General features: G+C 29.5%; 1 protein-coding gene across 8 annotated transcripts in view; it reads right to left on the reverse strand.

Moving 5' to 3' along the window:
* LOC145252798 (uncharacterized) overlaps positions 1-17,500 on the reverse strand; it is an 85,386-nt gene that overhangs the window by 16,488 nt on the left and 51,398 nt on the right. For all 8 annotated transcript variants that reach the window (XM_080112753.1, XM_080112750.1, XM_080112748.1 and 5 more), the window contains exon 2: positions 7,612-9,189. In XM_080112753.1, the coding sequence (XP_079968879.1) occupies positions 7,612-9,148 (1,537 nt within the window). In that variant the 5' untranslated portion in view covers positions 9,149-9,189. The remainder of the gene's footprint in view (positions 1-7,611; positions 9,190-17,500) is intronic.

A 17,500-nucleotide genomic window follows, 5' to 3' on the forward strand; every position in this document is an offset into this window, starting at 1 on the left:
TTTATGTCTTATAATTGATTGGATCACGTTTCTTTGCAGGCAACAAGTAGATTTTTCAATTAATAAGTTAAAAATCTTCAAGGCTATGAAATTAGTCAGACTCTGACAACATGACAAGTCCAAATACAAAGAAAATAGTTTTTGTTTAGGTAGAGTTCAATGATAAATTCAACTTTTCTTAAACATTGCTAGAGAACATTTTAGAATTATACTAAAAATAAAAAAAAAATTTCTGAATATTTATATTTGTTTTAAATTTTGTTTTATAAAAGTGCACTTTTCATCTTGTTTGAACAGAGAGCTGGTTCACTTTGGTTTCAATTATAGTGACGTTTTCAAACTCAGAAAACCTTTACTTTGTCAACTTCTTAACCACAAAGCAATAAAAATAAATACATTTCTCAAAATGATTATATAAAAGAATATATCTATCTATCTATCTATCTATCTAATATATATATATATATATATATATATATATATATATATATATATATATATATATATACTTTGCGAAAATGGCTGGATTGATAAAGTTTATTTCTCCTTTTAAATAACAAAAATAACAAAAATAAAATGGATTCATTTCAGATTAATTTTCTTTGTCACTTATAATTTGACTTTTACCATCCATTTATGAATTGTCTAAACACATTAACACAGCAAATAAAAATACACTTCAAATCCCATCATTTATCTATCAGTTTAAGTGAATTTCCTTTTTCTTGAATAATATTTCTCACTAAAATGTTTTATATGGTGGAATCATTTTATTTTACATCATTTATTGTGTTTGAAAATCTATAAATACCAAGAGATGCTTGCATCTGGCGATTCAACTCAATATATCTATAAATAACCAAGAATTCGATAGAAAATGTAAATTAAACAAAATTATAATGATTTTAATAACAGGAAATGAACATTGGACGAATCAAAATGTAATTTAAAAGAGAGTATGGAAAATGAAAAGAAAAAATGTCAATTTTATGCAATCATGAATTATTGTTTAGAATAAATTTTTAAATGTTTTTTTTTAAAGAAAGTTGTGAATATTGAAATTTTGTTTCTTTTTGTATATGTGTAAATGTTTTTGTTTTATGCTTTTTTTTATTCTTTTCAAGAGTATACTTAATTGCTCTGGAAACCATTTCTTCATCAATTTATGGATGTTTATTTGAATTTCTCAACTAAATAAATAAAATAAATGAAAAGCAAATCTAACGAGTAGATAATGTATATCTATTAAGTATATGAGGCACAACTTAAAACATGAAAATCATAATAGTTTTTAAAAAGAGGTAAAACCTCGCCATAATCTGAAAATTAAACTATGTATACAAATGTTAAATTTTTAAAAAATATTCAGATGGTTTTGATGATTTGTATTTCTTACATAAATGTCAATGGAATAGCTTCTCAGTTCTCATTAAAATAGATTACATCTAGAGTAAAGTATTAATAATAAATTCATAGAAAAAAAAAAGAATATAATTTAATTTTTATTTTTTATTTTGTACTTATCTGAACATTTGCCAATGTCAGTGAAAGGAAGTTAATTAAGCTGGCATCCTTTCAAAATGAACCAATTGCAAACCAAAAACCTAATGCAAAAAATTAGTGACATTTGATGTTATGTTTCCTGGATTTAGTTTCCAACAAAGCTTCCAAAAAAAAAAAAAAAACTTTCCAAAGAGAAAAAGAAACTGAAAACAAAAGAAGACAAAGAGGAAATCTGAAGTTCATATGAGGCACACATCTACAAAATGCGAAATGTGAAAACGGATGTCAACTGGAAACGAGTAACAATCACATTTTCAACATTCAAATTTTGTGAAAGGGCATTATTATCCCTTCCCATAACATCCACTGGAGCTGAGAGATTGAAAATGTATGGAAATGAAAGTACGTTTTGTATTTATCACATTGAACACCAACTTGAACCGTGTCTCTTTAAAAAATGAAACCCTTTCATATTTAAAATCAACTTTCAAGAGATTTTAATAAAGAAAGTTATGGAGTTTTCATTCTTCAAGACAATTTCATATAGTTAAAATTATCCAGTAGAAATTTTAAATAATGAATATTTGAACACAATTCTCACAGAATGAAAAGTTGCGAAAATACTTGAACCAACAAGTATTTGATATTGAAGATAAAAAGTGTGTGTTACTATTAGTTACACTTGAAGTGATCTACATTGCAGATAAAGAAAAACTAGAAAGACATTTTGGATGATAATTGCTTGAAATTTGTCAGTCTGAAAACAATCTTCCAGTCATATTTATGTACAGTTAGATAATAACCAAATTTCATGATTGTAAATCTTTCCTAGAACACATATAATGAAATATTACGTTTATCAAATTACATTTTTATTATTTACATTATGGATAATATAAATAGGATTACTGAGAAAAGTTAATTTAATTGGAATGAAGATGTCTTGTTTTTTTGTTTTTTGTTTTTGTTTTTTATTTATTTTTTAAAAGTACCTTTCATGGAGGAGCAAGTTGTAATGGAAAAGTTGAATCTAACTACACAAACAATAAAATAATATAAAGCACCTATTAAATAGAATATTAAGTGCAATTAAAAAGTAAATTTGTTATTCCTGCTGAATAAACCAATAATTCTGCAGGTAAGGAGAGGGTTACAAGCATATTAAATTAAAAATTGTAAAGCAAAACGTTGAATGAAAATCATTTTAATATGCAGAAAGACAAAAGGTTAAAAGAAGTATTTTTAAAAATTAATAAAGTGTAACTGAAATGTTCATATTCAATGGAGAGTATGTTAATAATACTACAATGAAGTTTGCCAATTATAATGGTTAAAAAAACGTTAAGTATCAAATCAAAACTACATGAAATGGAACAAATGCATGTGTGCAGACACATTCAGTAGAGGGGGGAGCGGGAGGGGCTAACGTTTGAAGCAACTAAAAATGATTCCATGTGTAAGTTCGATAATCAGCTTACACACTGACGTTATAAGAAGTGTAATTGACATAAGAAAAGTTAGTTTTATTGCAATAATTAATGCATATAAATTAATTTATCGGCTAAAAGTAATTGCTATAGTCTATATTTTAAAAAAAAAATGTTAATTGCTCTAAATTATTAATAATTGGTTACTGTATGATATTGAAATAGTTACAATTTTAATTAATTCCATGCTAATTAATAAAATTCTATTGAATTGCACAAGACATGTAAAATGTTAGTATAAAAATAAAAAGTAGCTTTTGAATTTTAACTAACTATAAAGATATCATTTAATTCCTTCTTAAATTTCAGAGTATTTTTAAAAGTAAAACAAAAAAATGAAAATTAATCATTCTTTCCCTCATCTACAAAAAAAAAGTTTCTATTTTTACATGATATGAACTTGTAAACAAACAAAATTATTGAATTAATCCATCTTATTTGGGAGGAGAGGTAAATAAAAAATTAAAATTGATTTTTTTTATTCATTAAATTATTTTCTGAATTGTTAGAAATAAGCCAAAAGAAATGTATAGATATTTTTGTTTGGGAAAATTGTAATTTTACAGGCACAAGTGATGATAAAAAGATATTTTTTTTAGTATCTCTGTTCATACAAAAATACATGTGTAATACAAAACTTCAAACCTAGATGATCATAATATTGTCATTAATGAGAAAGAAAGAACAGGTCATGAAATATTTCTAATAAAAATTGAGGGGGGGTTAATAAGAAGAAAATCAGAAGTGGTTAAAGTTAGAAAAGATGTTTAATAGTTACAAAGAATAAGCAGTGGTGGTGGTTGTGATAATAGTCATAGTGTTGTTTTAGAATTAGACCCCCCCGCCTCTCCCCTCCTCCTACTAATATTACTCTTTCTCCTCCTTTCTGATTCTATTTCAACCAATCAAGCACTCTCTTCAGACACTGTTTTCCCCTCTCACACACATTTTCTAAATGAGCTGCTCAGCTACAATTTCAGATACAAGTAATAGGCTGGAGCAGAGATTGGTGTATATATGTGTCTCAGATCAATGCTTTAGTGCAGAATAGCAGCAGATGCATTATCAAAGAATTTTTTTTTTTTAAATATTTAAAAATTTATTTTAAAAAAATATATAAATAATAAAAAGAGCTCCCATACCAAGCATCTAACCAGCCTGCCACTGAGTGAGACAGGCAGGCAATGGAAATAAGCCAGCCATCACCATCACTTCTCCTTCTTTTTCTTCTTTTTCTGCCAGGCTCATTACTGAAGTTGGTTGCTTATTGATTGAGATTATGTCATCTTCATTTCAAGGGGAGAAATTTGCAGTTTAAATTTCAAATTAAAATTCAAGCCATGTAGGAGAACAACAGTAATTTTTTTAACCCATTTTTCTTCTGAGTAATAGACACAAATTTAAGGTTAGTATTGCAGTGTGAAAGGGATATCAAATAAGTAACACATGATTTGGGACAGTTTGAACAGACATAAAAAAAAAAGGTCAACAACAAATTATTTTTGAATTGAAATTTTTCAATTAAATTTTCTCTCATTCAGAAGAAAGGAATGCTTTCTGAAGTCAGCAAAAAAAAAAAAGAAAAAAAAAAAGGGAATTTCTAAAATATATTGTCTATTTTGCATATTTCAAATTGAAATCAGGAGAGAGGGAGAGGCAGACAAATGTTGCAAGATGAAGGATATTAATGGCTGCCGGAATACAAAAGACTATTAAATTAGCAATAACAAAACTTTTAGGGCATTTTTAAAGTTATGTCCTATTTTTTATGATGGATATATAAATCTTTTATGGTGTAAGCCATATGCCATCCATGTACAATAGCAATAACATTATAATGCCAATCCTATTGTAAAACATATCCATCAAAGGATTTCTTTTTTTCAAAGGGAAATATTTTTTGTCTAAAACTTAAGCATTATTTCTTATCTCATTAAAGCAATATTTTGAATTTAGTATTTGAGTATAAATGAGAGAGGGTTTATACATTTAATAATTTTGTCAGCAAAAATCGAAATCAGAATATCTGAAATGAAATAAAATGTATTCATGCTTTCATGTGAGAATCTCAATAAAAAAAACTATGAAAAAAAGATAAATAAATAACTACACAATCTTATTTCAGGAGTAATAAATAAAGAAATGAATTTTAAATGAAAAAAAAAAATTGGCATATTTATTTTTAAAATTGATTTTGAAAAATCTATTTGCGAATTTATTTCAATACAAATGTTAAATGTAGATGCAATAAAAAAAAAATGTGCTTAAACATATTTAAAGAATCTGAATAATACTAAACTGTGGCATTCCCTATATGTGTTGGCAGAAAAGAATATTAGATAAATAATAATCTTATTTTTACATGAGATTACAATGAGATTAGTATCATTGCTCTTTTTTCCTCGCTTTCTATCTAAATCTGGTAGATTTTTTGAGGTAGCTCTCAATTCCTTTTTCTTATTCCCTTCAAAGAAATGCATTGCTATTTGTGATAAAAGTATTCGCTTACACTTTATAAGAAGTTATTTGAAACCTGTAACAGTATAATGTGTTGTAATCTATAATCTAAATGATGCAGTCTGAAATGAAGAAATATGAGATGTACCTATCTTGGGGTAGACAAAAAAATATGAGTTCTTCATGAAAGTAACTGCTTCAAATTTACTTGATGCAGTCATGTTGATAATGTATTATCAATTACTTTCAATAGTTGTTTTCTTCAAATATGCATTAAAGAGTGTTTTTACCACTGAGATAACATGATAAGATGGCTGAAGAAAAGAAAAATATCTTTAAAAAAACTGATATACTTTAAAAGGAGTTTAGGATTAAGTTATTTCTTCAGTTGGAATCAACATCATTTATCTTTACAGTTTTGCAGAATAGAAACGTTTCTACAAAAAAGAATCTAAAATACAGTATAAATTAAAAAAAAAACAATCATCATTGCATCATCAGAATCAGTTTAACATTTGATTTATATGCTGGCATGTTTTCCAAAGTAAATTTGCCAATAATAATGTAGAATTTCTTTTAAAGCAATGAAATATGATGAATGGGGGGGGATTAAGTGGTTAACGACACAGACTGACGACCTGGGTGTCCAAGGTTCTAATCCAATTCGTTCCTCAAAAATAACTTTTATTTAGGATGTTAGCAACTTTCATGTGGTCTCTCCTATAAGTACCTGGCGTCTTTTCTAGCAATAATTCTGACTGGAAAAATAGGGGGGGGGGAGAACAAATGCTAACAATAGAATCTTCAGATTCATAGATAATGCTGATGAACATGATGAATAAAACCTATTTTCACTTGACAATTTGATATTTAATATTTGTGAAGAAAGAATAGCTTAACATATACAAATCTGGTAATAGCATCAACTGAATTGACAAAAATGGTTTTAAATGAAACTAAATAGATAATCCAAATGGTTTTCTTACATTAATTTTAAGATGAAAATATGTCCATGTTTTAAAAAAATTGTAATACTAAGCTTCTCCAGAAATTAAGGTATCTGTGAAATTATTTCTCTTGTTATTTTATAAATATTAAAAGAAAAAAAAAGTAGCAAATGATATAAATCACAAATCAAAATCAAAGAGAAACTGTTATTCTCTAGTTAAAAAAAATCCATAACACAAATAGTGTTTTAATAAAGTGAAAGTTTGACAGTCCTGATCATTATCTATTTCTTCACACATTATACATGTGTGAAATTTCCTCAATCCATCTGCAGAAGATAAAAACTATACACAAATGTGTAAGAGTTGTACAGTTGTGTTTTATTTTCAAACAGCAACTCGGCATAAAATGATTAGAATTTACTCACTAAATAATACACCATGCAAAATAATAAAATAATTATTTCAGCATATATGGATGTATATAACATTTGCATGTAACATCATTTAGAATTGAGTGTATAATCACATGAGGGACTATTGTTAGCAAAAGAAAAAAAAAAGTTTCTGTCCTCTCATTTAAAATGTGGTTGCAAAAAATTATATAAAGGTTTTTACAACATAATAAAAAAAGTTACTGCACATGTGTGTTAATCTAAAATAAACATCAAATTTCTACTCTTTAGAAAATTTTTACATAATGTTAAATTTTAAAACTTGTATTCTTTAGAAAATATATGACTCATTTAATAAATCGGATAATTCTCAGATTTTCGTTGATGATTAAAAAGAAAACTAAGTATCATAAATTTGAGTAAAGTGCATGTCCCTAGCACTGACACATTGTCTATATGCACATAATTTGTCTATATAGTAACAGATGCATAGTTATTGATAAGGAGCTCAAGTGCGCCAGTATATGGGTTTACAAATATTGCATGCTTTTATAATATGAATAAAGAAATAAACACATATGATAAAATGCTTAGTTAAAATACAGAGATACGCAAATGATTGTTGGAAGTTGGAATTAAAGAACCAAAAACGTGTATAAACATAATTGTGAATAATAATAAATATATATATATATATATATATGAGACATATGATAACTGAGTGGATCATTTCAGTGGCAAAGTGTGCAGAGTGCAGAGACAGGTGAACATATAGACAAAAGAAGATTAAAGTGAAGAGAATGTAATGTGGGAAGCACTCACCCGTGTGAATCCGCAGATGGACATAAAGATTGCTTTGATGTTTGGTTGTGTAAGGACAATGTGTGCATTTAAAGTACATATCCCCTTGCACAGAATCTCCCGACTTTCGCTTGGTGTTGTTTGGTCCTTTCCCATGATGAGTGTTTTCAATGTGATTTTCTAAGTTCTTTTGTCGACGGAATGTTCTCTCACAGTACTGACATTTAAGGTAGTCCTTCTCTCCTTCAGTTGGACTGCTGAATTTGTTAGCAAAGACTGGAAGGTATCGAGCTGCCAAATTGCGGTCCATAGGATGAGTTGGAAAGGGAAGTGGACCAAGACCATTAAAAGGGGAGTGTAACCACCCATTCAACTTTGAAGGCATCAAAGCAGGGTGTGGAAAAGCAGTATCACCACTATTGGAAGCCAAGAGATCAATTGCATTGTGAGTGATTTTTGCATGCTCTGGAATGTTGAGGGGGAGGTGTAACTCATGATCCTTTTTGTCTGGAAAGTATGTGGACATAGGTATCATCATCTGTCTAGTGTCACCGATCAACGATTTATTATCTTCTTCTTCGACAGTCTTCATGTCAATAGTTAAGGATTCGTTTACTGGATCTTCTTCACTATCTTCACTGCTCAGACTGCTGTTCTCCTTGATATGTTGCATCAGATCATCTCCATCTTCAGAAAAAAAGCGGCCCGCCTTCACGTGATTCAGAAGATCTTCATTCTCCTTGCCAGGGTAGCTACTGTCTCGAATTTTACTGATGATATCTTCTAAGGACCGTTTCCGTCGTGACTTATGTTTGTCGGCAGACTGCAAAAGCATACTAGGACTGTTCTTCATTTCTATGTCATCATCAGCAGAGCTCGGACTTGGAACCGAAAGGGACGATGAACCATTCTCGATCGGATGATGATGCTCAAGTGGTTGATCTGAAGATAATGTTTCAGGAATTGGTGGAGTGCAGATGGAATTTGAATGGCCACTATTGTCACTTGGGGGTGGCAGTTGCTGTTGCAGTGATTGTTGGGATAATTCATGGGGTAACTCATGGGGTAACTCATGAGGTAACTCATGGGGCAGTTCATGAGATAACTCATGTGATATCTCATGTGATAACTCATGGGGTGAACCCATGGTTATATCGTCTGATACACAATGACTAGAAGAGTTATCTGGGGGAGAGGCCTCAGGTGTGATTGGCCTGGGGTCATGGAGATTAAGAGGTTCTGAGACAGGTGATCCTGTGGGTGCAGGAGGTGAAGGAGTATGTGCAAGTGGCATTGGTCTCATGATGATCGGCTGTGTTTGAGATTCAAGTGTAACTGGCCGTGTGGTGGCAGTGAGGGATTGTGGGGTTAATGGAGGATCTACAGAAATCTGTCTACTGATTGGAGTGTCCATAGACAATGACCGTGGAGGTTCTATGGTCAAAGGTCTAGCAGGAAGAGGAGGTGATTGTGCTTCAATGACCATTGTTCTGGGTGCTTGCTGACTTTGGAGGGGAGTAGGATTTCGCATATAGTTGGGAGACTCTATGTCCATCATTCTGATAGCTTCCTTTGTGATTCTAGGCACTGGGCATGGTTCTGAAAAAATAAATAAATAAATAAACATTATGAGCTAAGCATAACAAAGACATGTATAAAGTGCATGACAATGAAATAATGTAATTTTATTAGTTTATCTAGTTAGTTGTCAGTTAAATGTAATTAGAAACTTCATCATAATAACCATAATCAATAAAATATACAGAAACAAACATACACTAATCATCGATAAAGAGCAATGATAGTAATAATAACAATAATGATTGAAGAGAAATACAAATACATAACTTTTAAAACCATTTATTCATCAAAAGCCATTGATAATCTTTAAATTTTTAAAATGTGAATAATTTTCATTACAGGTTAACAATTTGCTAGAAATATTCTATTTACTTTAAGAGAAACAGAATATGTAAGGAAAGTATAATCTCTCTCTCTCTCTCTCTCTCTGTCTCTGTCTGTCTCTCTCTCTCTCTCTCTCTCTCTCTCTATATATATATATATATATATATATATATATATATAGATGTATATATATATATATATAAAAGTGAACATGCCTGTGTGTGTGTGTGTGTCTGTGTACATTTCCCTACGCAATAACTCTCTCAATTTTTAATCTACAGACTCGAAATTTGATATACAGGGTACTGAGATTTGGGAAAATCGATGTGATCAGTTTTCGGCCAGAAATTGTGCGATTAAGAGGTCAAAGTTCAACGATTTGACCTTTCAGAACTCTACCAAACTCCTCTGACAATTTTGGGTCTATGCACTTGAAATTTTAGATATAGGTTCCTTGGACATGGATCTAACTTAATAACTCGATGTGAGCCCAAGACAATAAATTTTAAGGGGTCATAATAGGGGTCAAAGTTAAAAAAATTGACTGTTTTTTTTTTTTTTTTTTTTTTTTTGCTCAGCATACACCTCCAAACACCCGGGCAAAAAATATATATAATTGACCTTGTCTGTCTGAGAAACAGTCTCTATCAAACTCCTCTATCAATTTTTGGTGTACAGATTCGAAACTTGATATATTCAGGATTTGGACCTGTGGAACAAATTCGATTCGGTCTTTAACCGGTAAAAATAGCTGCTAAGAAAATCCAAATTGAAAAAAATTGGCATAATAAATAATAATAAATTCGGTATGTAGTGATATTAAAATTAATAATTGACTTTAGTATCAAAGAATAGCTTAAACTAGTTAACAAACTATGTGTGAAAATGAAATTACAGATTTTGTTCTCAGTGAAAAGCAATGAAAAAATGAGTGGTTGATAAATAAAATCATACTTTCTAATGAGAAAGATAGGAAGAGAGAAAGACAGACAGAAAGAGAGAGAAAGACAGACAGAAGTAGAAAGAGAGGCTATTAGACTTAGAATAAGAGATATAAAATCAAAATTAAGCCAATTGCTTTTTATGGTTCTGTTTCATGAAGAAAAACCAAACAAATTAGTGTCTTTATTTGCAATATGACAACTGCAATAAAGTCAGGATGCCAAAATGCAATAAAGTCTAAAATAGATTGAAAAATTCAGATAAGACTTTGCAGAAAGCTAGTGATTCAACTTTGGCAAGAGCTGAAAAATTATTAAATGAAGAATAAAAAAATATATTTCCATCTAATTTGAATAAATGATGACTAAATAATTCAATTTATTTCCGTTTTAAAACTTTAACAGTTTAGATTGTACAAGCATCCACTTCAATTAGCCATAACACAAGAAGACACAATGCTTATATCTTGTTCCATAACAATTACTACAACTAGAAACCAGCTGCAAGATGTGATCCTTTCATAAACAGGTAGATTATAAAATCGATAGTATTTTACTGTCAAATCACTAAGTATGGTCATGTGATGAGACTGAACCAACTCAAGTGGGCATTGATGTTAACATACACAGCTCGTATAATTGGATGTCCTTCATTTGTAGAATTAAGGTCAGCAGAATACAATTGGACTTGTTATCAACCTTCTTTGCATTAATCTTCAAATTGACTCAACCAGTTAGACATTACTAAGTGAGCCCTTAATCAATGCAACAAAAAACACAATTCAAAAAAGAACAGGGTGCATCATTTTTAAAGAGAAAGTCAAAGTCACACTAATGCGTAAATAATATATATATATATATATATATATAATATATATATATATATATATATATATATGAGAGAAAGAGAGAGAGAGAGAGAGAGAGAGAGAGAGAGAGATGTATGATTCGGGAAACATTGTGACAGCAAATAGACTTCTGCAAAATTAAATAAAACTAAAGATTTATTACTAATAAAAATAAAATAGTTAATTTACTAATTTGATAGTTGCATTTTCACAGCCATACATCAGATCAGATTAAATAAGAAACCCTTGAAACGAAAATAAGTGTAGAAATAAAGCCATTCATAATCAATTTGCATGTACAGCTGTTTAACAGAATCATTGATAGAATAATGTTTTGCTGAGTAAATGATGAAAGCGAGTCACAATTGAGTTGGATCAACAGTTATTCTATGCTGTATATATAATTCTTTGTTTGGTATTCAATTATAACGAAGCAACATCATGTGACAGAAGGTTGAGAAGAGGGAAAACAATGAAAGCCATCATTCAACCAATTTAAATGAAATCAAATCCAAATGTTCACAGTGCTAATAAATTAATAAACTTTTCACTATGGCAGCTGACTCATATATAAGTAATATATACTTATAAAGGTTGAGAATAACTGTAACTGATAGCAATCGTGCCGAGGAATAATTGAGATAATGTCTCATTTGAAGTCTTTGTATGTTGATCGACTGAAAAAGTTCAGTTAAAAAATTAAACTGAAAAAAGAAAATCCTAAAATCCAAACGAAAGTAAAAATAAAATTGTAAGGAATTTTATTTCTAAAAAGGAATACATAAAAACTTTATTTGTTAGCAGTTGACTAAAAATATTAGTTTGAATAAATTCAGATTAATAATACAATATTCATAACGAATTATGATAAATTATTTAATAAGTATATTTTAAAAAATTAAAGTCACGTAAAATAAGGTCCTTTTTTCAAATGCAAAAAAAAAAAAAAAAAACATACAAAGGCTTTTGGTTTGAAAAATAATGACAGTTTTAAATATTCAGTTTTATTGTCACTCTGAGTAAGATTTCTGTCTGACACAGCTACCATTTGAAAACGGAAGAATTAAATTCTTGGATCATATAAAAACCAATAGTCAACCTATTAATCTATTTTTAGCCATTGCATGATCATATATGCAAAGATGCATAGGAAGATAGCAAGTTCTGAATAGCAGGTTCAGTTAAAAAGAGTTAATAGTAGGGACGACTTGAGATATGAAACCTTTTTAAGTGAAGAAAAATAAAGTAGAATTATTCCTTAATACACAGAGCACTAGTAGATTAATTCGCAAACACATATTGACTAGTACAAGACTAGATGCATATAACAAGAATCTTGCATTATACTTAAGTGAAAACCATTATTTCTTCCATCAATAAGGGAGCATATGTATTATATAGTCATCCACAGAAATCTGTTTCGTTTTTTCAAGACTCTTCAGTGTGGTTAGATGCAGTGAGCATATTAATACCAAAATTTAAATTCTGGACATAAATCACTAACGATCATGACAATCCAATGCTTGATGATGTTAACAGGGAAATATATATCACTTTGAAAGAAATTTTAACAATATGGATAATCTAGAAGATTTAATTCCTTTTATGAAAGAATTTTGTTTTATGCTTAAGTGGAAACCAACATTTCTTCCACTATATATATAATCAGAATAATGAGATGAAATGGATGTCACAGATTATTGAATCTGTGGTATCAAGTTTTACAAAATATTTATAGGGGGTAATATTTTTATATAAGATAATCCTAGCTAAATAAAAATTGCTCAATATACTAGATATAGCAAATGAAAAATTTATAGTTTTTTTATATTTAAATTTAATTCAGGAAATATAATTTTTCAAAACGAAAATCTTTTTATTTGAACAAAGAATACAATTCAAAGTAATTTCCTTAATCTATGGAATTGTATTCTTTGTTCAAATAAAAAGATTTTTGTTTCGAAAAACTATATTTTTCTAAATGAAATTTAAATATAAAAAAATTGTAATTTATATATATATATATATATATATATATATATATATATATAGTAATTTATAAAATATATATGGCGATTAAGCTACACTGAATATTCGGTGTTTCATCCACTCTAGGATTCGTCAGGAAATGAAGTAGTTATATATATATATTTCCACAAAACCTCTGGCCTTGATGGGGAGGAGATTAAAACTTGCTACTATGGTTTCAAATGATCTGAAATAACAGCAATTTGATTCCAAATATTTCTCATATGTTATATCTTCGCTCCTTTCGAAATAGGGTATGATTATGAATATCTATGGTATCAAATAAGCCTTACAAATTGTGAAATTTACTTTATGTATGAAAACCAAAGAGGGGGAGATATAACATATGAGAAATGTTTGGAATTAAGTCTCCCCTTGCTGTTATTTCCAATCAACCATTTGAAACCACAGCAGCAGGTTTTAGTCTCCCCTATATCAAGGCCAGAGGTTTTGAGGAAATATAAGATAGTTTTGTAATTCATATGAAAAACTAGGAAAACATATGACTATGACTGAAACATTTTATGGCTGCCAAAAATAGGCTCTGGATAATGAATGATCCCCTTAATTTTCGACCTTAAGAGCGAATGTCACATAGCACACTACATTACCTTTCCAACGTACCTTCATTTGTTAAATTCTGATCAAGAATTGCTGAGATTTGGAACTTATAAAATTGCAAAAAAAGGTGGTGTATATATATATATATATATATATATATATATATATATATATACACTGGTAGCCAAATTGAATATTGAAATACTCATATCTTTGGTTCTATGGGACGAAACTACATGAAAATTTGCAGACTTTTTGAAGATTATAATACTATTCTATGGTTGAAATTTTAACAATTGATAAAAAGAATCTATATTTTCAAACCACTAAAATATGCCCAAATTTGCCTACATTTGTATATATAGTGTCCTGCAGGCCAGCTCCAGTTTTGCTTCTTCGGTTGTCTCCCCTGTGGCCTTATGCCATTCAAATGTTATCTTTGCTGAGTTGTGATGTTCAGTGCATTTGCAAACCTCATATTATTATTATAAAACTGATTAACACTAAACAAATAGTATCATTAATTTGAAAAAAAAAATCCATTATAGCATTTTGTTTGTGTTAATTTCAAACATTTCCATTTCAGGAGCAACTGGACTCCTGAAAAAGAATGTCAAAAACTATCTGGCAAATATACCCGGTGAACCAAATTCAAGAGAAATTCAAAAATTGCATTTAAATGGATGGTTAGAATCTCAAAAAGATTTCTCGGATGGAATATATAAGATAGAAGGTTAATGTTTGGCATCTGGTAGGATGCCCCATCCCCATTCTGAACAAACTCTTAAAAACATTGCAAAGAAGAAAGAAACAAAGAACAATGATACAAACATTCTTTTAATTATATATATATATATATATATATATATATATATATATATATATATATATATATATATACAAGGTCTCCCTCAGTCTTTGGCAGACTATGGTTACTCACGAAGGGGTGCCTACACGTGAAAGTCTTATTGGCAGGAGGTGCGCAATCTCCAACCACACCTCTCCTGAGTCGACATTGTTAAATACCAGTGGCAAATGAAGTGTACAAGACGACTAGAAGCAAATACCGAGATAAGCGGAGAGCACATACAGTGCCTAGAATTCCCAAATGGTCACCCATCTGATACTAACCAGGTTTGCCGTTGCTTAACTATATATATATATATATATATATATATATATATATATATAGAGAGAGAGAGAGAGAGAGAGAGAGAGAGAGAGATTTAAAATAAATTTTAAAGTCAATTATATATTTAAGATAACTTATAAAAATAATTTACTCTTAAAAAAAAAAAAATGGATCATAATAATTCATTTTATACAACTCCCTCAAGAACTATTTCTTGTCAAATAATATTTTGAAGATAAAAGACACCAAATCAAATGAGCAATTATTCTACTCAGAATATATATATATATGTATATATGAACTGAACATTAGGGGGGCAAGGAGGCCCTGAAGAAAATAAGATTTCTTTGAAATAACATGAAGATAATACATTGATCTATTTATCTATTGATCTATTGATCATTTAGGCAAACAAAATAATGTAATTGTCTTTGATTTCTGCTTGTTTATTTAACTTTAATAGACTGTAATGCAATATATACATTAACAATAATTAGATTTGAATTCATATATTATTTAATAAATCATATTTAATTTTTATTTTTTTTATTCAATAGTATATGCATTAAAATAGCTTCGTTTGGTAGTTTGTTTAGTTATATAATGTCAAAATACAAAATTTATTATAAATGATTCATTGTACATGCTTTATTGAGCACACATTGTTATGCTAACAATAGCAGGGTCAATTTGTATGAAAAAAAAGGTGCATTTTAACAAGTTACAAAAACGACTAGGAGCAGTTTGGAGATAATTAAAAATCTAAAATTGATTACCATAGATATATGAATACATTATGCCTACTCGTAAAATGTCATTGAGTATGGTTTGCATTGGATGTTATAAAAAATCTCGACAGTGATGAGCAATACTTTGTGAAGCATAATTGGACGCATTGAAAAGGTTGAATGAAGCCAGTTTAGAGATGTTGGTGTATATCTCACTAGCTAATTGAGTAACAACATAAAGTAAATAAAATGCAGGAATCAACGCAGTTAAAAGGATAAGATTGAAAACGATTGGAAGAGGGGAGGGCACGCTAAAAATACATAGAAATAAAACAAAATTTTTGTACAAGTCTGAATGATGAGGGATAATTTACATATGGACAAACACGAGTAACAGAATAAAAAAAAAAAAACGTTTGTGTATCATCAGTAATGTATATTGATGTATTTATGCTTAATGCAAAAGTATAGAAAGCAAATAGTGTGCAGATCTGGTTCTACCTACTTCCAAACCAACCAAACTTGAAGGAGGCGGAATAATTGAGAAAAGATAATTCCGGCAGTGCTATGGAGGCTTCCTTTGTTTTATCTGTCTCCTTACTAAAATGCTGTCAGAAAATATTAGAGCTGGTGTTAACAGTATCAACATATTTTTTAAAATATTACTGTGTATGTATATCTCACCCAATCTTAAATTCTGTTGAAAGTGAAGTGAGATTGTCCCTTATTTGATTGATCAGTATCGTTTCCTAAAAAAAAAGAAGCTGTTTACAAAATTTAATATAGTGGACGTACTGGTTTTTATTCTGATTATTTTATTTTCAATCGATTTCTTTGTTAATATTTAACCCAACCACCAGTTTTCGCTTTGATTAGTAATATGATAGAGATAGTTGGAGCTAATACTTCTGTCAGTCACAAGTCCTCTTACTACTACTCAAATCACCAAGTTCAGATATTTTGTAGGATACATAATTTTTGCTTCACTGTTTGTTATCTCTACGGATGCTCAGATATGTAATAATCACTCACATCTTAAACTAAAGTCTTTTATTTGACTTTAAGCAAACAGTGAATATTTATTAGCCATAATTTCGTTATTAACTGAATAAATACTAAATTTACATAATCAAATACACACTAAGTAACACATAAAAACAATAAGGATCTTCTTTCACTTTCATTGCCCTTTATTAATTTCACTGAACTTCTAAATATTGAAACAGTGGGTATCTTCCAAACAAGTTATAATATTTACAAATTGAAATTTTTTACTTTAACAAAACATAAACACTGGATTGCACTAATTGTTTTCGCTTACACTATTATATAAATACATGGGATTCAGAGGTGGGAACCAGAATTTCTTTGATTTTTCAATTTTTGCAAGCAACGCCAGGATACGTGTCCCACTACTTCCTTATAACTATATACCATTTATTGAATAAATTCTGAATATTCCATTAAAATCGGGTTGATCATCTGATGTTTAGTGAATTAACAAAATGAAAACATTGTTTTGTTTACAAAGAATATTCTCCCAGAGAGCTCCCTATTCCTCATAGATTAAGGGAGAGAGGCAAAACGAGCCCTCAACTCTAGCACCGATTGTGTGTCTGTATATGTTTCATAATGTGCGACCAATTTTTTCAATCTTTCATTAAGTGCGAAATGTAGGTTAATTTGAAGAAGCAAACCTTCAGAAAACTGAATCAATAAACAATCTGAGAAGGGAATCAATTACTGGTAGAGGATTGAGCTAGAGGG

Source organism: Euprymna scolopes, chromosome 29 (genome assembly GCF_053919585.1).
Source record: "Euprymna scolopes isolate OS-2025 chromosome 29, ASM5391958v1, whole genome shotgun sequence".
Lineage (NCBI taxonomy): Eukaryota > Metazoa > Mollusca > Cephalopoda > Sepiida > Sepiolidae > Euprymna > Euprymna scolopes.